Source organism: Gadus macrocephalus, chromosome 5 (genome assembly GCF_031168955.1).
Source record: "Gadus macrocephalus chromosome 5, ASM3116895v1".
NCBI lineage: Eukaryota > Metazoa > Chordata > Actinopteri > Gadiformes > Gadidae > Gadus > Gadus macrocephalus.
Window position 1 is genome coordinate 14,484,388 of NC_082386.1, and position 26,881 is coordinate 14,511,268.

The window sequence follows — 26,881 nt, forward strand, 5'->3', positions numbered from 1 at the left end:
CAGACACAAACAAATCAGTTTTATATATTTTTATTTGAATACAAAATAATTTACATAAGTGAAATTGAATAGATTGGTCCTTTCAACGACAGAACGCAAAACAAAAACGAACATGAACGAGATGGTGAAAATAGCAGCGCTTTCTGACTATACACGAACCATCAGGAGGGATTGATTTAGTATTGTTGATACTAAATCAATCTAATACTTGTCTAGTCGTTGCGTATAAAAGTGCAGTGTGTGTTAAAGGTAGGGTCCCCAGCCCAGATACATCTGACAGAGCAGTTTGTCATCGGTGGCTTCCTGTATGAGGTAGTGTACGTGGCCTTCTATGGAGAGCGGGAGGCCCAGCACTTTATTCCTGCTCTTTATTACCCCCTGAAGGCGCTGCTCGATATCACAAACGTGGGTCTTGGCCTGGGGCAGACGAAGAGGAGGATGTCAATTACATCGATTATGTAAAAAATATTAATTATAATTATTCGTTTTCATCCAATTTCTAAGGGAAAACATTCTTGGGAGGAACAAATCACACCGATACATTTATGTTGGTGTGTGTGTGTGTGTGTGTGTGTGTGTGTGTGTGTGTGTGTGTGTGTGTGTGTGTGTGTGTGTGTGTGTGTGTGTGTGTGTGTGTGTGTAAAGCTAGAGCCAAGACACACAAATAGACACACTTCCATACCTTTTCATTGACTATTTCCCCGGTCTCGCTGGCCTGGGTCTTCACCAAACCCTTGGCTGGTTTGCTCCACTCCACCAGAGGGTCATGGAGAAAGGTCTTCAAAACACTGAGAAAAAACACAGGAATTAACACTCATGTATAGATCACACTGTCACCATAACCACCATATTAATCAATACCAATTTATAGATTACACTGTGACCGACATATTACTCATAACCAAGTAGTAGATTCCAATGTGATTCCACCATATGATTCGTCAATAAGTAGGTGTGTGCGCACTGCGCATGCATGCGAGCTGTGTGTGAACATTAGTATGGATTTTGCACGGGTGTATTCATGGGTGTTGGATGCATGTGTGCCTGTGTGGGTGTCTCTGTGTGCAAATATCTGTGTCTACATGTATGCGTATTTGTGCTTTTTGCATGCATGTGTGTCTTTACGAGTGTATTATTAGTGCACGTGTGTATTTGTGCATTCCAACGAGTGTATTCCTTGTGTGCTTCATGATGCATGTATCTCATCAGCGAACCCACTGGTCCATCTTGAGCCTGGACATGTTAAATGCTCAGTGCGTGCGTGTGTGTGTGTGTGTGCGCTCCATTGTATGCCTGTGTATTGTGATTATCATGTGTTTTGAGGCATGCGTCCCGTGTGTGTACCTCATCAGGGGCTCCCTCTGGTCCCTCATGAGCCTGAGTGTGACCTCGCAGGCCTGCCTGAAGAGGCCCTCGGGGCCCATGGGGCCCATGGCGTGCACCATGTTGTGGGTCAGCCGGAAGGGGACCACCTCCGGCACGTCAAACGTCTCCCCCTGGTGGAGGCCAGGGGGAGAGGAAGAAAATATTAATATAAATATAACATTTATTATTTTATCCTTTCTACTGGGGTTTGTCTCTGGGCCAGAGACAAACCCAATTTTGATTCCTCTATTTGTCTTTATATTTCGGGAATGACAATAAAACTGACTTTGAGTTTGTAAAAAAGAAAGCTAGAGAAAAAGGGAAATAGAGGAAAACAGAATTTGAGGCCAAGCATGAGGAAAACTTATATATATTCTTTAATACCACCAAACGTCCCGTTCTCACACACACACACACACACACACACACACACACACACACACACACACACACACACACACACACACACACACACACACACACACACACACACACACACACCTTGTTGAAGAGGCAGTTGAAGTCCACGTGCAGGCACTCCCCAGTGAGGGAGTCGAACAGGATGTTCTCTCCGTGGCGGTCCCCCAGACCCAGGATGTAGCCCACCATGGACATCAGCGCCGTGGAGCGGCAGTACGCTGAGCGGCTGCTGTACCTGGAGACAGACAGACAGACAGACAGACAGACAGACAGACAGACAGACAGACAGACAGACAGACAGACAGACACAAAATCAAACAGCCATACCTACATCCAAATGGATGCATTCCATGTAACCAGACAGAACGGGAGTTAACCCGTGTAACCAGCTGTAAGTATTAACCAGACAGAACGGGAGTTAACCCGTGTAACCAGCTGTAAGTATTAACCAGACCGGGTCATACCATGACGTGGGGTCGGGGAAGGTGCGGAGGAACCACTCGTGGAAGACGGGGGGGTGTCGGGGCAACAGCACCTCCTTATGGATCCTCAGCTTCTCCTCAAAAGGTGCAGTCTTGGGCAGTATCAGCTTCCTCAGATCCTTACCTGAGAGATACACACCTGCCAGACACACACGGCCACGCACGCACATACACGGGATTATTACCAAATATTTATAAATTATCGGACCAATAGCTCAGTGACCTCATAGAGCATGTAAGAGTGTGTGTGTACCTCTCTCCTTGTACAGCTTGGTGAGGGTGTGTGTGTGTGTGTGTACCTCTCTCCTTGTACGGCTGCATGAGGGTGTGTGTGTGTGTGTGTGTACCTCTCTCCTTGTACGGCTGCATGAGGGTGTGTGTGTGTGTGTGTACCTCTCTCCTTGTACAGCTTGGTGAGGGTGTGTGTGTGTGTGTGTACCTCTCTCCTTGTACGGCTGCATGAGGGTGTGTGTGTGTGTGTGTACCTCTCTCCTTGTACAGCTTGGTGAGGGTGTGTGTGTGTGTGTGTACCTCTCTCCTTGTACGGCTGCATGAGGGTGTGTGTGTGTGTGTACCTCTCTCCTTGTACAGCTTGGTGAGGGTGTGTGTGTGTGTGTACCTCTCTCCTTGTACAGCTTGGTGAGGATGTGTCTCAGGCCGGCCGTGTGGTTGACCCACTCTATGATGCCACACTCCTCGTTCAGCGGGATCACGGCGTACGTACAGATGCGAAGCTCCCTGCGCCGCGACTCTGCGTCTTTACGGAGGCACTATGCACGCACGCACGTTGATATACACATGTACACGTACACACACAGACCAGACACACACAGGTAAAGACACACGGACATACAGATTAAGACACAATGAACATACACACATACATACACAGATGAATGAAGACACACACACACATCGGACACAGATGAATGACCACAACCACACATGCACACAAACCTAGCCAATTCGTAGACAAAACTTTTCAATATGCATTTTATTTAATACTCATAAGTGTTCATGTATGTATTCATCCATGGGCACACACACACACACACACACCTTGTTGATGAGGCAGTTGAACTCCATGAGGCGACAGTCCTTCCTGAGGTCGTCTTTAGGTTTACACATCATAGTGTAGCTGCGACCGTCTGAGCCCTTCAGACCGATCTTCTTAGGCTTCTGCAGGGATGCCAGGATCTCGATCTACACACAAACACACACCCGTACGTACACAAGTAAGGCAAAAGGCCATTCCACCTCACCATAAAAAATGCTATACTCCTAACAAAGCAATATAATATTAATTTAATGTTATGCAGTATAATGTGCACTGGTTAAACAGTGAAGTCATCGGAGTGAGACAGAGTTTGCCCGAGCGAGTGGAGGAGTGTCTGTCAGAGCACATGGGCGAGTGTTTGTCCAAGTAAGTTTCCTCACAGAGTCCTCAAAGCCAGCGAGGTAGGCCCAGTGTCCGGGGAAGGCGTCATGCTGCGTGTTAGCCCCGCCAGTAGAGGGCAGTGTGGGGATGAGCACGGCCTGCAGCGGAATCAGGATCTGGCTGAAGGTGGGCTCCTCCACCAGCCGCTTCAGCTGCTTGAAGTGCACTCCCATGCTGAGGGTGGCGCTGTTGCCGTCCACCTGCCAAAGACCACAGCCAGGCGTCAAGGGCTCTGCTCTGCATTACACAGAGACTCCCACTTATACCACCACTTATATCTCTAGATATAGACAACAATACATAGGACAGGCATTAAGATTCAAGTCTCAGATAAACTATGAATACAATGATTGAGAAGTAAATTCAAAACGTATTCGATTGTAAGAAAATTCAAGCCTAACCCTGCTTTTCAATTGGCCCTTTTTTTGGCCAGAGTTTTCACCTCACAATGCAACATAACGGAACGGTATGCAAAGAGCTTCCATTCAATCAGAGCAGTGCAGACTAGCACCAACGTGTGCCTCTTTGAGCCGGTATTGTACCGGCTTGTTGCAGAGCTCCAGCAGCTTGTCCGTCAGCCGGTTGACGTCGCCGATGAACTTAGCCAGAGACAGTTTGAGGTTGACGGCTGTCTTCAAGATCTCGTCACAGCGGTTCATCCGCGTGGGGTAGGAGGACTACAGGCGAGGAGACACCAAAAAAACAACAGCAGTGCCTTAACGCAAGGCGTCTCATAGAAGTGTGTAGAGAGCCTTCATCGATCCAGACAATGCACTGGACCAGGGTGCATTCATTAAAAAATTATCTTTCCTTGTCGATCACAGTCACACAGACGGTGTTATCAGCAAAGCGGTGGAGAAATGTAGAGGGTACATTTTTGTGGGTTGAGGTATTTTCTAAATCTTGCCCTCTTCTGCTGTATTCCGCAATCTCCCTTTACAGCTCTGAAACCTAAGCTACAGCAGCTTTGAATGAAAAAAAAAAAACACAGCCCCATCCACCCCAGGTCCCCGCACACACCCCCTACCTTGGACACGGCGGTCATGAGCCACATGGCCTGCTGGGGGTAGGCCAGCAGCACCTTGGCCACGATGGTGTTGAGCACGCCGAACACCTCGCTGCTGGAGTGGCAGACCCGGGAGATGAGCTGGCTGAAGGCCGTCAGGAACTGGTAGGGCGCCAGGTTGGCGCAGTTCTCGCTGACCGCCGCGTTGATCTTGGCCAGCTCCTGGCGCATCTGTCGGTCCACCCGGCCGGCTGCGGGGCACGGCGGCGGGACAGAGGTGAGCGATCGAGACCGGCTCCAAGTGGAGCGCGGTGGTTACGATCGTGAGCAGAGCTAACTAGCGTTATGATGAGCATACCAGCACGAGGTTGTCATCAATAACTGTACTAGGATATCGTTTAGAACAAGAACACAAACGAGACTAGGGTAAGGTCCATAAAGAAGGGACAAACAAATGGACACGGATGCGACACACATCAAAGCGAGACACCACTTTGAATACCGTTTAAGGATTGCAAATGCAAAGGTTATTACTCAAAGGACACGACATACGATGCAAAGATCATTTCTCAAAAAGGTCACGACAGTGTGCCCCATCACCCACCTTTCTCAACCTCGTAGACCTTGGCTCCAAAGTCCAACCATAAGGACAGCATGCGAGGCATGGCCTGGTAAATGTACTGGTTCCCGAACTGCAGCGCTCTGTTGAAGGAACCCAAATGGTCAGCTGGTCACGTAGACAGAGCGACAGGCGGGTGGAGGAACCATGTAGCAACTAGACACCATGGAGACATATGAACTGTGATCTAGAGGGTTGTATCGTAACCTTATAGCACCAACATGGATTAGCATCACTACGTTACTCATTTTCCGGCTTACTTTCCGAAGAATGCGACCTACCATCTGAAGCATGCAGCCTGTATGCAACTCCCGAAGTAGGGAGTTGCATACAGGAAATCTACTTTTCGAAGCATGTGACTTAACATCGAAAGCATGGGACTTATGGCGCGTTTCCACCGAAGGGTGCGGGTTGGTTCAGTTGGCAAAGGTGCAGCACCGATCGCGTTTCCACCTCCAAAAGTGGGCGTGACCCGGACTGAGCCGTATTGAGCCGAACTCGTCTCGCAGTACTCCTCCGTTGGGGTACTGAGACGCCTGAAAGGGTGCCGGAAAGTTCGAGCTACACACGCCGTCCGTTGATTGGTCGACAGAATCGCGCTTTCGTGTGACAGGGGGACAATAACAAACTTATCCGCAAGGTATTTCTGGACGACGGCGGAAGCTTTGTTCATTGAAGAAAATGTTGCGCAAAAGTTTGACGCCCTCAGTGGACGGCCTACACTGTTGATCTTTGTTTATTGTGTGGGTTCTTCTTTTTCCTTGGATATATTAGCAGGCTACAACGTGTCAGGCTGCTATGAGATCACGATGCTTACGTAGCTCCTGCGGCTTTCCCCATACGGCTTAAACCCCGCCCTACGATAAGGGTACTGTCGGCGGACCTCAGCTGGGCTTTACCGCACCCTCACTACTGGGCTGAGGCGTGCTGGGTCCGAAGCGAACCCGTCGGTGGGAGAGCGCCATTACGTCAAGAAATATGCAACGTACTTTCCGAAGTAGGTGACGATGTATCGGATGAGGTTCCCTTGCTTCTCCAGTTTGTTGTCGGTCACCATGGGCATGACCTTGTCGTAGTACTTAGCCAGATAGAAGTTACCGTCCTCCCACTCAGGCAGAAGGGTGGTCACATCCTGTAACACACGCACGTACGTATACAAGGTCACATACAGGCAAGATCCAGTCGACTGTTTTGGTACACAAAATATTTAATATTATACCTCATATTTGTAATCTATGTCTTCAAACTATGATCCATCATCGATAATAGTATGTATGGAATTAGAGGTGTTAAATGAGAGTAATTATAAATTATAGTAAATTTGGTGAAAACAACTAATGTACAATGCATAATAGAAGGAGAATACCTTATATTCTTTCTTATCATATAGTCTTGGAAATTGAATACATGGTAATATTTGCACTTTCAATGCAACTTTTGAAATATCCTGTTCCCGCGTGATGTATTATTATTGGGACTCTCTACTACTCTCTACTGCACCTTGTAGGCCTTCATGATGGCGTTGGACTCAAAGTTGGCCGTCTCCTCCATGAAGCGCCCGATCAGCAGCATGGCCTTGCCCTTAGTCTGCAGCAGGCGGGGGTCTGTCAGCGGCTGGTCGTCAGGGAAACACTGGGCCACGCCCTTCTGCAGCACAATCAGGGCCTGGTGCACGTCTCCCTGGGGACAGGGAACGGGAAGATGACATGTGGAGCGTTCATGCATTTATAGTGGGACTGCAATTAATACTTAATACTTGGAAAAGATACTTAAACATATTCAACATTTATGAAACAAAGGGATAAATATGAATTATATTATAGCTCATTTGTCACATATAGGGTAAATAAACTTTACTCTAACCTAATTTTTCTCTGCGTGGCGCTTAGACAAAAGTCATTAAAAAGGCCCCTATTTCATCACCAGGTTTGAGTGTGATTAGCCATAACAAGCCATTTTAAAATCTGTCCATGGGAGTGTCCGCCCAAATGAATGATGGATAGATAGGAATACCAGTGGTATTGGCTGGTAGACTGCTCCGCCAGCCTAGTCGAGTGTTATTGTAGTTCAGTTTTGGAAAAAAAAATATACTGGTTCCATTGCACAAATCCAGTTGTGGTTAGCAAGTGTAATGACTTATATTATAGTGCGTATGGTGTGTAAAATGAATGTGTGGGGTGTGTGTGTGTGTGTTGATGTACCTTACACCAGAGCCACTTGGCCTTCTCAGTCAGCAGTTCGGCCTGGTGTGTCTTCTCCCCGTTGAGCAGAGCGTTGAAGGCCGTCTGGTGGTGTCCAGCCTTCCTGGCCACCCGGGCACTCTGCAGCCAGCACTCCCCCACCATCTCCTCACACATGGGCCTGCACATACAAATACAGACCCAGGCTTCATTTGCGGCCTCATTGTGCGTACAGGAAGAAGGTAACTCAAAGTAAATAGCACAAGCCTGGGCTCTAGGTCGTACCCAGATCCCAGGCTGAGAAGGGCCCGGCGCAGGGCTAGGATTGGCTCCTTGGCCCTGAAGGAATTCTGGGTCATCTCAAGTCGATCCGACCAATGGGGTGGCAGCTGGCTGAGGCTGGGGGTGGAGTCTTGTCTCTGCTTTTGAAGCTCCGTGAAAGTGTGCTCCAGTTCACTGAGCATATGAAGCCTGGTCATGCACGCACAGAAGCACACACAAACAAACACACACAAAAGTGTGAAAAAATGCATTGATGCATTGAACCGAAAGCCTTAGCCTTGAGAATTATACATTTCTAGTACGACTTGGGCATGACTAGTAATGGGAAAACATTGGATCAAGATTAATAATTCATGATAGCTATGGAGGCGGAATATCTGGAAGCACTTTTGGAGACAACAACAGCACACTGCAGTTCACTGGAGGAACCATGATCAACAGAGATCTCTGGAGGCTGCATCAGCCCCTTTACTTCCATTGGCTGGGGAGGTGTCGACCCACCTGACGATGTACTCGTAGCCTCGCTGGTAGGTGCCGCACTCGTAGCTGGCAGCGGACAGCGGCACCACCTGCTCCTTCCTCACCACCTTCAGCTTCTCATAGAAAGCTGCCGAGTCCTGCTGCTTGGCAGCGAGCAGCATCTGACCCAGACGCACGCCCCACGTGTTGGACGAGCTGTCTGCACCTACACACGCGCACACAGACAGGGAAACACACGCGCACACAGACAGGAAAACACACGCGCACACAAACAGGAAAACACACGCGCACACAAACAGGAAAACACACGCGCACACAAACGGAAACACGCGCACACAAACAGGAAAACACGCGCACACAAACGGGAAAACACACGCGCACACAAACAGGAAAACACGCGCACACAAACAGGAAAACACACGCGCACACAAACGGGAAAACACACGCGCACACAAACAGGAAAACACACGCGCACACAAACAGGAAAACACACGCGCACACAGACAGGAAAACACGCGCGCACACAAACAGGAAAACACGCGCGCACACAAACAGGAAAACACGCGCACACAAACAGGAAAACACATGCGCACACAAACAGGAAAACACACGCGCACACAAACAGGAAAACACACGCGCACACAAACGCAGGCACATGCACTTGCACACGGACAAACGCACGCACACACACACAAACACACGCAGGATCACACACACAAACACACACACACACACACAGGATCACACGCACAAAGACATACAGACACACACAAACACTTTATGATCCATAATTCAATAATTCAAATCAATTCAAAACCCCAGCCTTAATGCTGTCAGATTGTAACGGTTGGAGTCTGGTCTTAGGCGGCACAAAAGCACAACCTTAACAATTATTTTCAGACTCGATATGGGGAAGTGACTACTTGTGCCGGATTGGATCTTATCAATTAATTCACATAATTAGATGTATTAAGACCTTCCTCTCACCTGAGCTCAGGTAGTCCTGCAGCAGGTCCCACTTACTGAGCCTCCAGGCGGCCTCCACTCTATACGAGTTGAGCTCCAGCTTCCACTGGGGTCTGTACACACACACACGCTTCATTCCACATAACTGTATTGATAGTGAAATATAATGTATTAATATTTGGCAAAAAATCGGAACCAAATTGTTGATGGTTTTTTTTCAACCAGAGATGCAGGCAATGGGTGTTTTCGAAGTTATGCATGTATGCCGTGTTTGTGATGTGTGTATGGGTGCATGTATGTACATTAGGAAGTCCTACCTATTGGTCAGTACGCCGTTGAGTTGTGTGATCACACTGGACAGCTGGCCAAGCCCCAACATGGAGGTCATCATCCCGTGGTAGTGACCGATCTGCACCAGCAGGGGGAGGCAGTGAGCAAGGCTTCAGAAAACACACTGTTTATGGACGTAATTTGAAAGAGCCAAGTATGTGAAAGGACTGTGATGAGATATATTGATGCGTGCGTACGCACGTGCGCGCGTGCGTGCGCGCGTGCGTGTGTGTGCATGTGTGCATGTACCTGTTCGGGCTCCAGCTCTATGGCGCGGTCATAGCAGGCGGAGGCGTCGCGCAGCAGCCCGATGCTCTCGTGTTCCAGGATCTGTTCCCGTAGCGACGGCTCCTCGCGCCGCAAGGCGTTGACGCCCCGCACGCCGTCCGGCTCGTGCATCGCGGCGTACAGCGTCTGCAGCGGCAGCCAATCACAAGAGAGATTCAAGAGGAGAAACAAGATGGAAGCCATTACCATGAGCCTCACTTTAAAGTAGAAAAATAAGTAATAAGTGCTTTCAATTTACATAGAAAGATTGTGTTGCGCTCCTCAATTGCATTACAACCATTTTCCTTTATTTCTGGAGGTTTTCACACCATTAGTCTGTTCACAGTTTTGCCTCTTTGAGTTTTGAGGGCAGGCATGCACTAAGGTGAAAGTGTTTCACAGGTTCCTATCTGTACATTCATGCCACGCTATGACGGTAACAAATGCTATCATGCATGTAGGGACCTAACCCCTCCCTTGCTGCTCAATGACACAAAACTCAAGTCGCTTAGACTGAAAGCATCTGCCACCGTCCCGGCCTCTGTGATGTTTGTGTGGTACACGGGAGGGCTGGGCGATTAATACAATTTTGATGCCGATTTAAATTTGTGCATCAAACAATCTCCAAACAAATATAATCGAGTTGAAACATTAATTATATTTTTTATGAAGTATATATATGTTATCATTAAATGTTTTATAGAAATTACAGAACGGCTGGATACATATTTGTACATTATTTTCAATTTCAACAGTTTCTATTTGAACCTTTTGTGTTCTCAGTCACAAAGCGTATTTTGGAGAGAAATGCCGAATAATTGCATCATGTTTTCAAACCCAAAAATAATCGTTTGAATATTCGTGATTTCAATATTAACCAAAATGAACGTGATTCTGATTCTCCGTAACGGAGCAGCCCGCCCTAGTACACCGGCTCACTCGGGGCCGTGTCTGACCTGCAGGAAGGTGAGGTGGTCCTGCACGCTCTCCTTGCTCTCCAGGATGTGCGTCTCAAAGTGCATGAGGGCGCGCGTGTAGGCCTTGGAGCGCAGGGAGGCCCGCGCCAGGACGTCCTGCGGGATGCCCTTCAGGAAGGCCACCACGCGCTGGTACTCCCCACTCTCTGGGGGGGGGGAGGTAAAGACTTTTAAATGGTTGCCGGTGGAGGATTGGACTAGAAGTGGAGGCCAATTGCGGCTCCCTGGCTGCGGCTCTTGTTTATAGCGTTGAAGCTCCCTGCAGTCTTCCACCAAGCCACTGTGTAACGTTGCTGTGTTTCTGTTCCTCAGCCCAGGTATGACTTAAAGGTGAGTAGCTAATGCCCCAGCATATTGTCCCTGGTAGACGGCTTTCGCCCACTGGCAAGTTCGACCTCATCATGCCGTGATTATTGCGATTTTAATTGACATATGAGGTTTTATTTTGATCGCCAACAATAAATTGATAACAATGGTCTCTTGTAAAGTGCAGTATTTTTAATACTATGAATACCTTTATTTGTGGTACGTTTTGGGGGAAATTCCCATCTGCCCTTCATTGTCTTACCTCTATTTCATTTAAGGGAACCGGGTTTGAGAACCTTTTATACACGTGATTAAAATAAAGGGCGGAACTGCTTGACATGCCCGGTGACACATAAACAGCAGAATAGAGGATGTGGTGTCACATGGGTGTTTCAGCTTGGAGGACAGGACGTCATAGGTCACCGTTGTGCTGGGGCTTAGAGGAGAGGAAGTGACGTCATCGCTTACCGCTGTCCTTGGGCTTGGAGGACAGGATGTGACGGCTCCACTGTGTGAGGTGCGCCAGCATGCTGAACACCGTCTGCGTGCTGAGCTGTGATAGGCTGGAGGCGTTCTCCTGCACGCGCACACCGCCCCGCCCCTCACACTCGGTCAGCACGGCCAGCAGCTCGTCCGTCACCTGGTGGACGGGGGAGAGAGAGAGAGAGACAGAGAGACAGAGAGACAGAGAGAGAGACAGAGAGACAGAGAGACAGAGAGAGAGAGAGAGAGAGAGAGAGAGAAAGAGAGAGAGAGAGACAGAGACAGAGACAGAGACAGAGAGAGAGAGAGAGAGAAAGAGAGAGAAAGAGAGGGAGAGAGAGAGAGAGAGAGAGAAAGAGAGAGAGAATGAAGAAGGAAGGGAGGTAGGGAGAGAGGAAGGGAGTCAGGTAGGGAGAGAGGGCGGCAGGGAGGGAGAAAGGGAGGTGGACAGGTAAGAGAGAGTATTTGAACTGAGTGATCCCAATTCATATTGCACTGATTTCATAATTTAATGATTCAGAATATTATGCGTGGTTTTAGTATACCTAATGCCGCTTTTCCACCGCACATGTAGCTCGACTCGACACGACTCGACACGACACGACTCGACACGGTAGCAGCACGGGTGCTTTTCCACCGCAAATAGTACCTCCTGGACGTGGGCGGGGTCGGCTGCGCGAAAGGGCCGTGACGTATTTGTGTACGCGACGCAAACAACACATACGCAACCCACACATGGACAGAACCCACATAACAACAATGGAGGACATCGATCGCATTACTATTATTAGCTGGCATGTTGAAGAAGTTGGAGAAGTGGAACATGTTGGCTGCGGCGCTGCTATGGATGTTACCAGCATGGTTGCCATGTCGCTCTCGTGACTTCGTCACACTCTCTGGCCAATCAGTCGCCGGCCGTCTGCCGACGTCACCTTTTAGCATCGGCTCAGCTCGCTTGGAACCTAGAGCGAGTAGGTACTAGAAAAAGCAGCCACTTCAGGTACCAGATACCATGGTACCGCGGTGGAAACGCAAAAAATGCGAGCTGAGTCGAGTCGTGTCGAGTCGTGTCGAGCTGGTACCATGCAGTGGAAAAGCGGCATAAATGTGTATATGACCATATGTGTGTGTGTGTGTGTGTGTGTGTGTACGTGTGTGTGTGCATGTGTACGTGTGTGTGTGTGTGCGTGCCCGTGCGTACCTCCTGCTGCTCTGCGGGCGTGCAGCCCAGCAGCATGTGCAGCAGGATGTGGGGCAGCAGGTAGATGGTGACCTTGTAGTCGTGTTTGATGATGAAGCTGCAGCAGGTGAACACCTTGCTCGCCAGCTCGTGTCTCACCTGGATGACGACAACAGCAACAACGACATTCACAATCTGAAACATGTTCTGGGTTCCATCTCTGATACCTGAAGCCTATGTGAGTAAATACACAAGTATGATGCAATATGGTGGCTAGACTGGTCTAATGGTATCCTATCAATGTGCTTCTTCATGGTACATCAAAACTTGGGTTCAGGTTAGGAGCCGTGGTTCCACTCACCTTGCTGATGAGGTAACCGGCCCAGGTGGCTGACCAATCAGAGAACTTGTTACCTCGGCTACTTAGGTACACCGGCTTCTTCATCTTGGACCAGTTCACCACCTTCTGGCTGCTCTTATACCTGCAGGACAAAAAGGGAAATAAGACAAAAAAAATTAAATACATATATTAAATAAAAAAATAACTAATGTGTGCGTGTGTCAGAGTGTGTGTGTGTGTGTAAGTGTGTGTGTGTGAGTACATGTGTGTGGTCGTGTCACCTGCTGTTGAGATGAGGCTCCAGGATCTCCTGCACCTGTTCAGGGAACCTCCTCCAGAGCCGACGGCCAGGGGAGTCTGTCCGGCCCTCACAGCACGTGAACACAGACAGCAGCTCCTGTGGCGCACACACACACACACACACACACACACACACACACACACACACACACACACACACACACACTGTTGGAAATATTGCATACCCTGGAGGTAAACTTTCTCATATATATTCATGTACGAGTGTGTAGAGCAAGAGTGTGCGTCAGTGTATAGGTGTGTATTTTCTTAACTCATCTTATAATGCGTTACGTGATTTGGATTGAATTTAGTGTGATTTGCATTGGTAGCGAACGTATGTGTGTGTGTACCTGTGTATGTGTGTGAGTGTCTGCGTACATGTGTGCGTGCGTGCGTGTCGGCGTGCTTGTGTGTGTACATGTGTGTGTGTGTGTGTACGTGCCTACTTGCATGTACGTGTGTGTGTGTGTATGTGTACGTGTGTGTGTGTGTGTGTGTGTGTGTGTACGTGTGTGTACATGTGTGTGTGTGTGTATGTGTACGTGTGTGTGTGTGTGTGTGTGTGTACGTGTGTGTACGTGTGTGTACATGTGTGTGTGTGTGTATGTGTACGTGTGTGTGTGTGTGTGTGTGTGTGTGTGTACGTATGTGTGTACGTGTATGTGTACGTGTGTGTGTGCGTGCGTGCGTGAGCATGTACCTGCATGCCGTAGGCGGCAGAGTCCTGTGCCCTCACGTCGTCGGCGTACGCCAGGAACGTTCTGGTCAGTTCCGTCAGGAGCTCGTACGCAAAGTTTGGATCGTCGACTCCGCTCTGTCCATCAGGAAAAAAACAACAACAACAACAACACAGTTACACAGCACTAATACGACAACACAAAGCCATGGCTTATGAGCAAAACAACCTTCAACTAAAATCGTGGATTACATATCCCTGTATGTCCATTTGGATTCCACAACGCATCTGCTTCAGCCATAACCTTCTTCATTTTCTCCTTTTTACGAAAACCAATGGCCTCTCTAAATCATTCATCAGCATCCATCCATCAAAGGACCACACGTTGTCCTCGTACCACAAAGGGGTTGCGGTCTCCGTGGGTGTGGTCCTTCACTCCAACCCATGGCCTCTCTGAATCATTCATCACCATCCATCCGACTATCTAAAGGACCACACGTTGTCCTCGTACCACGAAGGGGTTGCGGTCTCCGTGGGTGTGGCTGTGGGACAGGTCCAGCCGCCCGGGGTCCACGGCCCCCAGCTCCCCCAGGCACTCCCCGCACAGCAGCCGGGCCTCCGGGGAGGAGTCCTGGCAGCCCTTCAGCAGAACCCCCACCAGGCTGGAGATGACGGGCTCCACCGCCTCGCTGGCACACACCTGGCGCAGCAGCCACGCCTGGAGGCAGACAGGGGGATGGTGTTCGGGCATGTGGGGTCACCCCGCATGTCGCATCGACCTGTATGTCACGTAGCCCCGTTGCCCCACGTTGGGTCACCTAGCAATTATTAACGACAGTGTTGTATTGTTGTTTCTCTTTATTCAACCTCAAGGCCGCTCTGTGGATCGGGCCCCGGGGTGGTACCTGTTTGCTGTGCATCATGTCTCTGAGGCTGGTCAGCGCGTGGATGCGCACGTCCACGTTCTCGTGTTGGACGGCCCGCATGGAGAGCTGCAGGGCGGCAGCCAGGTCGCTGCTGCTGGACGTCAGCTGGACCACACACCATCATTCATGAGTTAATATGAATGCATAAAGATACGCAAAGCAAATGGCATGGTTAGAAAGCGACATGAAAACCCTGAGCATAGAATCAAATAAACAGCGACTCAGGTCAGAAGATAGGCCCTCGACATCGATTTTACATGGCCTAATCTTATTCGTCAGACCCATTGTCTATTCATAAATTATATTTTTCTGGCCTCAATGACGCCTTATTTGCTGGATTGTTGGCCTGTTTAAATTCTTAAAAATATTTGATTGGCTTACCAGGGTTCCTAAATGGGAGAGGCTCTTTGCCTCCGCTAAACTACCAACATAATAACAGAACGCAGATTCATTCTAGTCTGTCTGCCGGTATGTCTGACCTTCTTGTAGTCCTGCAGCACCGTGTGGATGTCTTTCAGCTCTGGGTGGTCCGGCAGGAAGTAGATCTCGTGCAGGTAGTCTTGGACCTCTTCCCTGCGAGACGACATCACATACATGAGACCGAGACAGAGGCCGAGAGAGAGCGACAGAGACAAAGAGGACGAGAGAGACAGAGACAGAGGGAGACATATACAGAGAGAGGGAGCGAGAGCTTCAATATAATTATAGCTCCGTGAACTAGGAATGTTACCAGATCCATTGGAATGGAACAATGGAATGAAATTTGAAGTAGAGACTTTTGAATAGGTTGCCTTTCGAGGATCGTGCTAGAAGCAGACACCGTAGGGCTGTCTGCCCAAGAGAGAGATGCTAGTTCAGTGCCTGGGAGCTGTGACGGCATAATGAGGCCACACCCAATTTGTAATTTCTCCACCAGGACAAACCAGAGCAACCACAAGAACCCCCCCCCCCCCCACTATTGGGCTTCACTCATAAGAGGAACATATATGAAGAGAGAGAGAGGGGGGTGTTTCACCTGTTGTCCAGGATGAGGAAGCGTATGATGGCGGTGGTCTCTCTGGGCTGCAGCGGGATGAGGGGTAGGAGCGCCACGATCACATGACTCAGCAAGGGTCCCAGGTGAGTAGGCTCCACACTCTTCACAAAGCACTCCCACGTCCTGTCCACAGAGGGAGGAAGTGTTGAGCAATGGCGTCAGTGCAAGATTGTGATACGGGCCTGTTCTCGGAGTCCCCTGACGGGAACCGGCCAGCACCAAGAGACTCTTTGTATTTATTTCGTATTAACTACTATCACCTATTGCACCCATTGCAGTCCTATCTATAAGGGGCCCTACATTCATAACCCGCGTTTCATTATTCAGATATTTCTAGTGTACATATTGTACTGGCGGAAGAATTCATAGTGTAGGTTTAGGAATTAAGTATAAAAATAAGTAAAAATGTGGTCACAGAAAAAAGTTGAGGGGTGTGTGTGTGTGTGTGTGTGTGTGTGTGTGTGTGTGTGTGTGTGTGTGTGTGTGTGTGTGTGTGTGTGTGTGTGTGTGTGTGTGTGTGTGTGTGTGTGTGTGTGTGTACTGACTGGCAGCAGAGGAGGGGGAAGTCGTCCCGGTAACGCAGGCCGGTGCGTAGGGTGGTCATCATCTTCACCCTCACAGAGCTTATGTGTCGGGAGCCAATGAGACGCATGAGGGCCATCACACTGGTCAGGGCCTGGCTCACAGGGACCAATCACAGACAATGTCAGACAGATCAATAGCATATAGACCAATCAGAGCTGTTCCACTAGCACATCAACCAATCACAACAACTGTTACATATACTCTCAGGAAGAAGAATCTCAGCCACCTAGGTAGAATAATAGCATAAAGATGAATCACAACCACTGATATTTCTTTAGACTACTTAAATACACTGTCGTATAGAACGCATTCATAAAACATACAACAGCCTCTGTTATGCTATGGACAAAGGCCACTAGCATATAAACCAATCACAGCCAGTGTTATATAACACACTCACAGCAGAGACCTTGCTTCAGGAATAGACCTGCCTCTGAATCTAAGAAATCTGCTTGCATGTTCGAATCTGTCCCCCTGGACTACGAGCAAGTTAAGAGCAGAATGATCAGAGTGTTGTGACGGTAATCAGAGTGTTAGTCTGATGATAGGAGTACCCGACCCACCAGCTTCTTGCGGTCCTTCTCCCCAGCGCTGGAGCTCAGCAGCTGCATGTTGAAGAAGGCCAGAATCCCCAAGAGCTTGGGCTGCAGGTAGTCAGCCTGGGGAGAGAGAGACCGATGTTATACCCTGTGAGTGAGTGAGTGAGTGAGTGAGTGAGTGAGTGAGTGAGTGAGTGAGTGAGTGAGTGAGTGAGTGAGTGAGTGAGTGAGTGAGTGAGAGAGAGCACGGACCATGCGTTCTGGGGAGGTGTCCCTTGGGCCTTGGTACGGGTCGGCGTTGGATGCGAAGGAAGCAAGGATCGCCAGACCGTTGAAAACCTACATGGGTACAAGCATGTATATACATTAACATCAGTATATGTATGTATGCATGTGTGTGTGTGTGTGTGTGTGTGTGTGAACGTGCCTGATACAGGCAATCTCCTGTGGAAGGCTACATGTGTCACAGTGCAACTCTGCTGACCTGATTCTCTGTACATTGTCCTGTAACATGCAAATTCATTAAACCAGTGAAGCATTAAACCATGTTTAGCGACATGTGGAGACATTTTCTTGTGTTTTGAGCCATCTGATCAGCCTAATAGAGACCACCGACCAACCTATTGAGAACGAACAACGGCCGATAACGACCGGTGTTTCCGATCGATCGGAGCACCCTTACCAAAAAACGAAACCAAAGACCTATAAGGTGACTCAGATGTTGGTGAGCAGACCTGTTGGTAGTGCTCCCCCAGGCGTAGCAGCAGCTCGTTGTGGAGGCCCTGGAAGTCCTGTCTCAGCAGGGAGCCCAGCTCGATCTCCGTCTCGCTCTGGGAACGCCAGGAACAAAAAGACCCACATCAATGGGTTTCAGGACTGTGACGTGACTAACGCCATTCATTCCTTTCCCGACTTGCCTTTGTTGTCGCCATGTGCCCGTGGACAAATGAATGGGATCCAAGCGGTGTATCCTAAATCAATGTGACTTCTAATCAGAACGCCTCATGATGTCGTTGCCTATTCTACAGTGGCCTTATTCACCTAGCGGCAAAGATGGCAGATTCTGCAATCAGTTCCCCCAGCCAGCTACCGTTTGATCGCTGCTAGGTGAATAAGGCCTCAAGAGACTCTCTTGAAATGTTTGGTGCAAATTACAATCGTTATTTCACTGTTCAGTCATTCAGCAAGTCGGCTTAATAGCTAGCTATTCCTTTGTGACCTTCATCTGTATTAACTTCACATATTTGAAATTTTACAATTACATTTTTCGGATGGATTAACAGATTTTGTCATCTAAATTGCATATTTTATGTAAATGCTATGTAATCATTCATTATATATTTGTGGTAACCATCCACTGCTGTGCGCCTGTAGATAATGAATTTGATAATAATATATTTGTGCAGTGGTAGATGGTGTATACATGTGTGTACCTGCAGATAGTGGAAGGCCTTCTCCAACTCCCCCTTCGTGCAGGAGCACACCAGGTGGCTGAAGATGTACTTGAAGTTGTTGATGAGGATCTCCCTCCGGTTGGCCTTCAGCTCATTGGCTAGCGTGCGGATGAGGGCGGAGCCAGTGGCGCTGGCCTTGGCAGCCAGGTAGGGCAGGAGGACCTGGAGTGTGCGCTGTAGGAGGGATAAAACAACAAACAAACACACAGAGACATAAAGTTAATGATTTGTTGCCCACAGTTGCAAATGTGTTGACTCCCAGCCAAAGGGTCTGCGTTAAATTGCATTTAATCAGCACATATCCCAAATACAGCACAAACATGTGTAGTCACTTAAACCTGAATAACACGGACACTATGTTGTTATCGGTAACCACAATGTTCCAGGAATGGTGTTTCCACACCATTTCAACACATACTAATACATAGACTGGTTATGCTGGCTAATATAGATTTGCGTTTGTGAGCGTCAACGTGTGCTCATGGGACAACGCGCACGCGTGCTCAAAACCGTACAGTGAGGAAGCGGTGGAGGTCGGGGAAGTCGAAGGCATGCGCGATCTGCGCCAGGATGTCCAGGGCCAGCTCCCTCTGATTGGCCGACTCGCTGCTCTGGTCCGGCGTGCTGCGCAGGGCGGAGACATGGCGGGAGTGCAGGGACTCCACCAGGAACTACAGGGGAGAGAGGGCAGGGGAGGCAGAGCGAGCACCACGGGTTATGGTAAGGAGGTGTCGGCCCTTGGTGTCCTATTCTAAACCAGGTTACCGTTCCCTGGGTTTAACTTGAAATCAAATTGTGCAGGTGATTCTGAAAGCATTCAACTGTTTAGTCTTGTTATATATTATTTTGCACAGTGTAACTTGCACTGCAATCCAGGCAACACCTGATGGATGACCTTGCCATTGTCGGAATAAAATACACTGAAATCAGAGCACTTCGATCATATTAGTAGGCTGTTGTGCTTGGCTACTAGCAGCCAGTATTTTCTGTCAAATTGAACGCCGATGATGACGACATGAACGGACGTCCACTTTGTCGTCATTTTGAGAAAAGAGATTTTCTTTTTGGCAGAGGCAGTTGGTCATTGAGCGCCTACAGACGGCGCGTTGATTGAACCGGACCAGGCCTAGCCCCCCGCTGTCCTACCTGGCAGATGGGGTTCTTGTACTGGCTGAACAGGGTCTGTAGCCGGAGGCCCTTGGCCGAGGCCAGCGCTCGGATCTGGGTGTAGGCCGCTACGGACACGCTGGAGGACTTGGAGAGCAGGCAGTGGAGCAGCCGCAGCAGAGAGAAGGACACCAGGCTACCACTGGCTGCCCTGGGGGGGGGGGGGGGGGAGAGGAGATGGAGCCATGAACACATTACATAGATGGATGGATGGAACAATAAATCAACCACAACGCCACATAACTATTATTGACAGAACTTATGCGCACTTATTTTCTACAAATCAAGTTTAACTGGCGGAGCATGACATCAACACAGACAGGGGTAGGGGTTTGAGTCCAACTAAGATGGGGAAGGTGACATATTATACCACCGGGTGTGAGTGGGATAAGCCGCCACAAGCCGCTTTGAAAATCTGCCTCTTCTGACATCCCAAGTGGGCGTGTCCACCCGGATGAATGACGGATAGATGAGCAACGTTTGCTACGGTCCACTGGGTAGGCTGGTAGGCTGATCTATCCAGCACACATCTAGGTGGACACGCCCACTTGTGATGTCAGAAGAGGCAGATTTAATCGCATCTGGTGGTATAATAGGTCACCTTTAAAGGAGGATCTTGTAGGGAGAGCAGCGAGAGGTGATTGTGACCGTGTCTATGACTACAGCTCAGAGTTCTCCGTACCTCCCGATCTCCCCGGTGGTGAGGATGAGCGTGTTTCGCAGAGCGTCATCTTTGTTCTGCTTGGCGGTGACGTACGCCCCGTTCAGACGGGCCACCAGCAGCTGAGGAGGAAGGGTAGAACGCACTCCGTGGTCATCATCAATATCAAAATGTCCCAATGATTAAACAAACAGGAGTATTCTGAATACATGGATGAGAAACGCTCAGTGACTGCACAAATGTGATTTTGTATTTTTTTTTCCCAAATTTATTTTATTCTGCCGTGATACACGTGGGGTATTAGGCATCTATAATAAAGCATCTTATCTTATATCAGAAACACACCTCACTGACGATGGCATATTGAGGGCTGGGGTCGGGCTCTGCCAGCAGGAAGCGCACCGATTGGCCGAAGCACGTTCTGACCACTGGGTCCGGATCCTCAATGAGACCAATCAGAGCCGATAGAATTGCCTGAGAGTCGCTGTCTCCGCCCACTAGATTCACGTGCAAGCTGAGGTGGGGCAAGGCTTCCACAAAGGCTAAAAAAATGTAATTAAAATAAAAGAGAGAGGCAGAGAGAGAGAGGCAGAGAGAGTTTGTATGAAATATTTACCTAAGCACATATTCCAATTCACCAGTTACTGTACCAAACCAAACAGCAACCCTTTCTGCCGTCTAATGATCATAAAAACGTTAATCGGTTAGTGTTAAGGTAGCTTTAAAAAAGCGGTATATTTTCAATGCAAAATGTTAGGAATATTGAATATGCAGGAATATTGTCTTAGTATCACAGCCTGAAACACATGTACTTCAATAAATAAATTAAAGGCTGTACTAGCGAGATGGTAACTATGGTAACAGGGAGACGCAACACATACCTTGCTTAACACCACTAGGAGACTGGCCTTCCAGTAGAGCCAGGTACGGCCTTATCACGGATGCTGCCACGGACGCCTCCGTCTCCCCGGCGTGCTCTGATGCAAGGCCCAACCGGGAGCAGAGGATCCTGGGGGGAGGGGCTTGCGGGGACACCGAACGAATGGCGGCAAGCTTGGAGCAGTGTGATTGGATGCAGGTCAGCTGACCCAGCGTCCGGGCCAGCTCCTCCCTGACCTGCTCCGAGCTGTCCTCCAGTTTGGACCTGACGTCGCACGGGGAAACATATTGAATAAATGGCATAGAAATAATGTAAACAATACGTTTCAAAGTCAAAAGCCGAATTCAGCTTTATTGTAAATTCCAAAATATGTACAATACAAATAGAGGAATTAAAATTTAGTTTGTCTCTGACCCAAGGTTCAGTAAGTAGAAAAGGATAATATTAGATAAAATGAAATAAAATAATTAATATTTACAATAAACTACATTTAATAGTTAATTGTTAACATCTCGTCAGAACCGTACAGTTTAAACTTTAGAATCAATGATGGTAGAAACTTTAGAATCAACGTGGCAGTCTAAACTTTAGTATACGAGTGTGAGTGAGGTAGAGAGAGAGAGATGGAGGTCATATCGGTCAGTGTGTGTGTGCGTGTGTATGTGTTAATGTGTGTGTGTGTATGTGTTACGCCACGTCCTGCTACACGGTGCAACACCCCCATCTAGTGGCCGCTTGTCGCCACTGGTCCTCATTCTCCCGACACACTTTCATTCCCTACTTCAGCCGGGGATCTCCAATCAGCCGGCGCCAGTTCGTCGTTTACAACTCCTAAGTTCGTATCGGTCCTACCAGCTCTTATTAAGACTTGCTCCATTTCCCTGCCCTCCTCGTAACCCTCTTCTCTAGTTCTCCATCTTTCACTCTGCCTACCTGTCGCGGAACCCCTGCCTGCCCGACTACCCGCCTGTCGCCAAGTCCTGGCCTGCCTGACTGCCTGTTACTTAACCGTCGCCTGCCTGACTACCGCCTCCCTAGCCCCGGCTTGTTGTTTACCCCTTGTCCCAATAAATACCACTTCCTTTCACCCCGTCTCTGCCTCCCTGTTTCAAGCGTTTGGGTCCCCTCTTCCTGTCCCCCTAACTCTGCGTGTGTCTGTGTGTGCGTGCGGGCGTGCGTGCACTTACGGTAGTGCAGTGCTGAGCAGCTGATGGTGTGTGGGGCCGAGCTGGTGCAGCAGGAGGGGGAAGGCTCGTACTGCCGCAGCCCTCACCGCCTGGTCGGGGCTCTTCAAGGCCTCCAGGAACACACACACGCGCCACTTCTCACACACACCCCGACGCAGCAGCGCGAGCAGAGACAAACACTCTGCCCGAGAGTCTGGACACAGACACACACACACACACACACACACACACACACACACACACACACACACACACACACACACACACACACACACACACACACACACACACACACACACACACACACACACACACACACACACACACACACACACACACACACACACACGTTAAGTAGAATGTAGTATATTTGATACCACAAAAAGTTAAAGCTAAAATGCTAACATAGTTGACCCGTGCATGTGGAGGCCAGGGAGACTCACCGCAGCAGGACCCCAGGGACTGAGCCAGGGCCGGCTGGCTGGAGGGGAACCCGCAGGCCCTGTAGGCAGGCAGGGCCTGGAGCTCCGACACCCAGGGGTAGGACAGCAGGCAGCACACCCGTCTGTGCAGGCCCTCCTCCCCCTCCGCTTGGTTGTTTGCTGATCACGTAGAAGAGCAAATCACATCAGGAAACAAGAAGGGAATAGAAAGGGTTCCGGTCGTTTCCACTCCACATTATGCAGGATTCACGTTCAAATCTTAAGGATTTCCAGCGACTTTGTTTGCATCATTTTGACCAAGGATGGTCAATACACATCGACACACATTTCAGAGCAGTGTTGGTTTGTTATGTGTTTCTTACATGTCAGGTACAGGATGGAGTCCAGAACCGTGAGGGTGCTTTGGAAAGCTGACTGAACGAGGGATTGGCTGGAGTTACTCTTAGCCCTGCCCTCTAGCAGTGATTGGCAGCTCTTCAGGGCCCTGCCCAGAGTCTCCACGGTCACCCAGAGCAGTGGGGACGGACTGGAGGAGGGAACGGTTTAGTTTAAGCATTAGAAAATAAAGAGCTTTCTGAGGTCTTTTAGCGCTCTTTAAAAAGGTTACAAACAAATAAAAACAAAGAACAAAAATACTGAAAAAATAAAGAAAGTAAGACTGAAAAAGAGAAAGGAATGGTAAATGGACTGCATTCATACAGGGCTTTTTATGTAAAGTGCCTTCCAATATTGCCTCGCCCATTCATGCACACATTCACACACCAGTGGCGGTGTAAGCCATGCAAGGCGACAGCCAGCTCGTCAGGAGCAGTTAGGGTTAGGTGTCTTGCTCAGGGACACCTCGATACCCAGCTATAGATATAGATATAGAGATAGGCTTTTGCTCCGTGCGTGTGTTTGTGTGCGTGCGTGCTCTGACCTGGTGGGAGTTGTGCAGAGGGCCACCAGGTGCAGGAGGAGGGCCAGTCCGTCCAGTGCGTGGACAGCGTCCCCGGGCTCAGGCTCAGAGTTCAGGGAGGTCAGCAGATGCTCCATGCGGCTGCTCGTCTCTGCCCACACCACGCTCCGTACACGCATGTCCACCTCCCTGGGGGGCGCACGTGTAGATGTGCACACACACACATACACACACACACACACACAATGACATTCTTTCCCTACTTTTAGGCCCTCATTGTTCCTCATCAGTACAGTCAATCACACAGTGATGACACGTGGCAGAGGTTAGATCGCTATTCCCTTTTAGCCAAAACACTTTACAGTTAATTCAGATGCATGTCATGAAGGAGCTGGTAGAAGGCTAGGCATCTTGCAGAAGGACGCATTAAGAACGATTATGAAACAATGCAGTTGTTTTGGCTGGGAGAACCTTGTGCCTTCACTCCACTCTACCATGAAGAATATTTCTCCCATTCACGTTTGAGCTCAACGATCAAGAGATGCGTTGAATGTTGGGACTCACGTTGCGCAGCTTCCTGTGCTCTTGCTGGCGGAGGGGTTGATGGGTAAACGCGGCCTCTTGGCAGCCACCTCCCCGTCGCCTTCCAGCTCCCGGGTCACCATGGCAACCTCAGCCTCCAGCGCGGTTTGGAGGAAGCCCTCGGCGCACTGCGAGGAAGAAAAAACATAAACGGAACGTTCGGGATCCATGACGCCAAGGCCAGACCACTGGAAACACAGAGACAGACAGCCAGACAGGCAGGCAGGGGAAACGACCGTACCTCAGCTTGACTCTCCGTCCCCACAGTGCAGACCAGCCTCCTGCACACCTCCGTCACCCTCTGCCTCCGAATCAGCACGGCGCCCTCGTAGCCGGGGGCGACCGAGAGCAGGAAGCCGAAGATAACGCACAGGGATTGGCTGACCTCCGACCCCAACCGCAGGCCGGCCACCGCCAGGGCGCAGACGCAGTCCAGCAGCTGGGCCAGGTGGACGGGCTCCAGCGTGGGGGCCCGCTGCCACGAGCCCCCAAGGGGCTGAAACACGGCACGGGTCAGACCGAGGAGCTCCCCGCCGTAGGCCCGCGGGCCCGCCGCCCCGGGGTCCGGGTGGAAGTGCGTCTCCAGCAGCTGGAGGTAGGCGCCGAACAACTCGTGGCCCTGCCTCTCCTGGACGCCGGCCAGCTCCACCAGGCGCTGCAGCATCGCCATGGCGATGGGCCGGAGCCGGGGGCCGCATCCGCCGTGGGCCAGCACGAAGCACGCCGTCTCCCAGGTGACCGCCAGGGCCCGCTGGGAGACCACACCCCTCAGGGCGTCGGTCATGACGCCCATCACCACGGCGACCAGCGACTCCAGCGCGGCCTGGGAGGGCAGGACGAGCGGGGGGCAGGGGGCGAGGTGGGCGGCGGGGGGCGCGCCGGGAACGCGGAAGCGCTGCAGCGTGACGGGCCAGCGGGCGCCGTCCTGGAGGACGTCGCACAGGTCCTGGCACAGGCCCAGCAGCTCGTCCGTCACGCGGCCGAAGAGGATGGGCGCCCGGACGCGCAGCGTGTGCAGCAGGGAGCAGAGCACGGCCGAGACCGGCGGGTGGATGACGTCGCAGTCCGGCGACGCGGCCACGCGCAGCATCCTGCCCACCACCCAGCGACTGAACTCTGAAAGTGGGGGAAAAAACACACGCACAGGTCTGAGTAAAAAGAGGAGGGGAGAGTGTGTGGTGTGTGGTTATGAGAGTGTGTTGGTGTACAGACGTTTTTGGTGGGTCCTGGGGCCAAGAGTAGCTCTAAAAGTTGGTCACTGGCAACAGAAAACATTTCCGATAACTCCTTATTTAGGAGGCCCCTATCGAAAGCAGCACAGTTTCTTAAGATCCATGGAAATTAACCCTTATAGGTCCAGGGTGTTCAATTGAGTTGCAACAAGCAGGGAGTTGCAGAATACAACCAACTGAACCCTAATTCTATTCAGCTAGATGCCGCATAAGTCTACCACTGGACCTCATGCCTTAAAATCCAACACTCTAACCCCTACACTACTGTAGTAGTGAACCTTTCATACACAGATCGTGAACAGGTTGTACGCATCTCTGCTAGGGCATTGCTCTCACCCATGCAGCTCTGCGTGGTGTCTGCATACTCTGCTCCACGGCAGGCCGGGTTGGCGAACATCAGGGAGGAGGATTTAATAATGTGTTGCACGAAGTCCAGCAACATCACGCAGGCAGGCTCCGAGGTAGACTTCTTGTTCAGCCCTAGAGCCACTGAGAAAAGATTATCATCACAAGTAGAGAGTTGTAACTCAAGTAAAGATTAATAAATGTTTATAAAAAAAACTTAATTTACATTGCATCAAATCTATAGAAGAAACCTAGCCTGAAACTATACTACTAGTTTACTGGGTCAAGTTACGTATAGTAAAACGTTTAGGAAAGTACAACAACTTGAACAAAACCAAATACAGAAAGTGCCGGCTTACCAACATCCACGTCTGTCAATATCCTATCAATGAACTGGCACAAGATCTGTCGGGGTTTCTGCACTGCATTATTGTACTCCGATGGGCTGGCACTGGTAGAAGATTAGGGGGAAATTATGTACTCGTTAGTGTTTAAACAAAGGAATTGACAACTTTGGGTTTCATTTTTTGTTTATTTGCTTGAAAGAGTATCAAAGATAAAGCTGGTCCTGTCAGAAGTGTAAGGTGTGTTCATAGCCTAGCTTAGCCAACATGGGCATGATGAGTTACCTGGCGAGCTCTTGAAGAGCTGGTATCATCGCGGACATCTCCAGTCCTTCCATTATTTTTTATCTGTGGACTGTTTTTACTATTGTTTCAACAAAGTTCTTAATAACAGATAAAACACAGCTCTCATAGTTTCGTAAATTGATGCGACGCTTATTTTGCCTTTTGAAACTTTCGCTCCAATATGAGCTGTCTGTTTTGCTACGGCACGTAGCAAGGCTCA

The 26,881-nt window shown here is 49.6% G+C and overlaps 1 protein-coding gene across 1 annotated transcript; it reads right to left on the reverse strand.

Moving 5' to 3' along the window:
• Window positions 1-14: 14 nt before the first annotated feature.
• atr (ATR serine/threonine kinase) lies at window positions 15-26,881 on the reverse strand. Its single transcript, XM_060052622.1, has 48 exons — window positions 26,662-26,881; window positions 26,392-26,483; window positions 26,024-26,176; window positions 24,697-25,571; window positions 24,438-24,583; window positions 23,895-24,062; window positions 23,338-23,501; window positions 22,976-23,134; window positions 22,533-22,725; window positions 21,347-21,609; window positions 20,811-21,007; window positions 20,487-20,587; window positions 19,784-19,955; window positions 19,153-19,308; window positions 18,617-18,811; window positions 17,918-18,013; window positions 17,436-17,522; window positions 17,208-17,303; window positions 16,605-16,735; window positions 16,039-16,182; window positions 15,503-15,596; window positions 15,003-15,128; window positions 14,609-14,815; window positions 14,122-14,235; window positions 13,403-13,518; window positions 13,143-13,263; window positions 12,803-12,940; window positions 11,587-11,758; window positions 10,792-10,958; window positions 9,818-9,982; window positions 9,556-9,647; window positions 9,260-9,351; window positions 8,294-8,477; window positions 7,796-7,981; window positions 7,532-7,691; window positions 6,831-7,010; window positions 6,320-6,462; window positions 5,316-5,413; window positions 4,733-4,962; window positions 4,248-4,382; window positions 3,705-3,905; window positions 3,327-3,470; window positions 2,887-3,037; window positions 2,250-2,406; window positions 1,867-2,020; window positions 1,345-1,496; window positions 683-788; window positions 15-417 (listed from the first exon to the last, which is right to left on the reverse strand). The coding sequence occupies exons 1-48, from the start codon at window positions 26,712-26,714 to the stop codon at window positions 244-246; spliced, it is 7,800 nt and encodes a 2,599-aa protein (XP_059908605.1). The 5' UTR covers window positions 26,715-26,881; the 3' UTR covers window positions 15-243.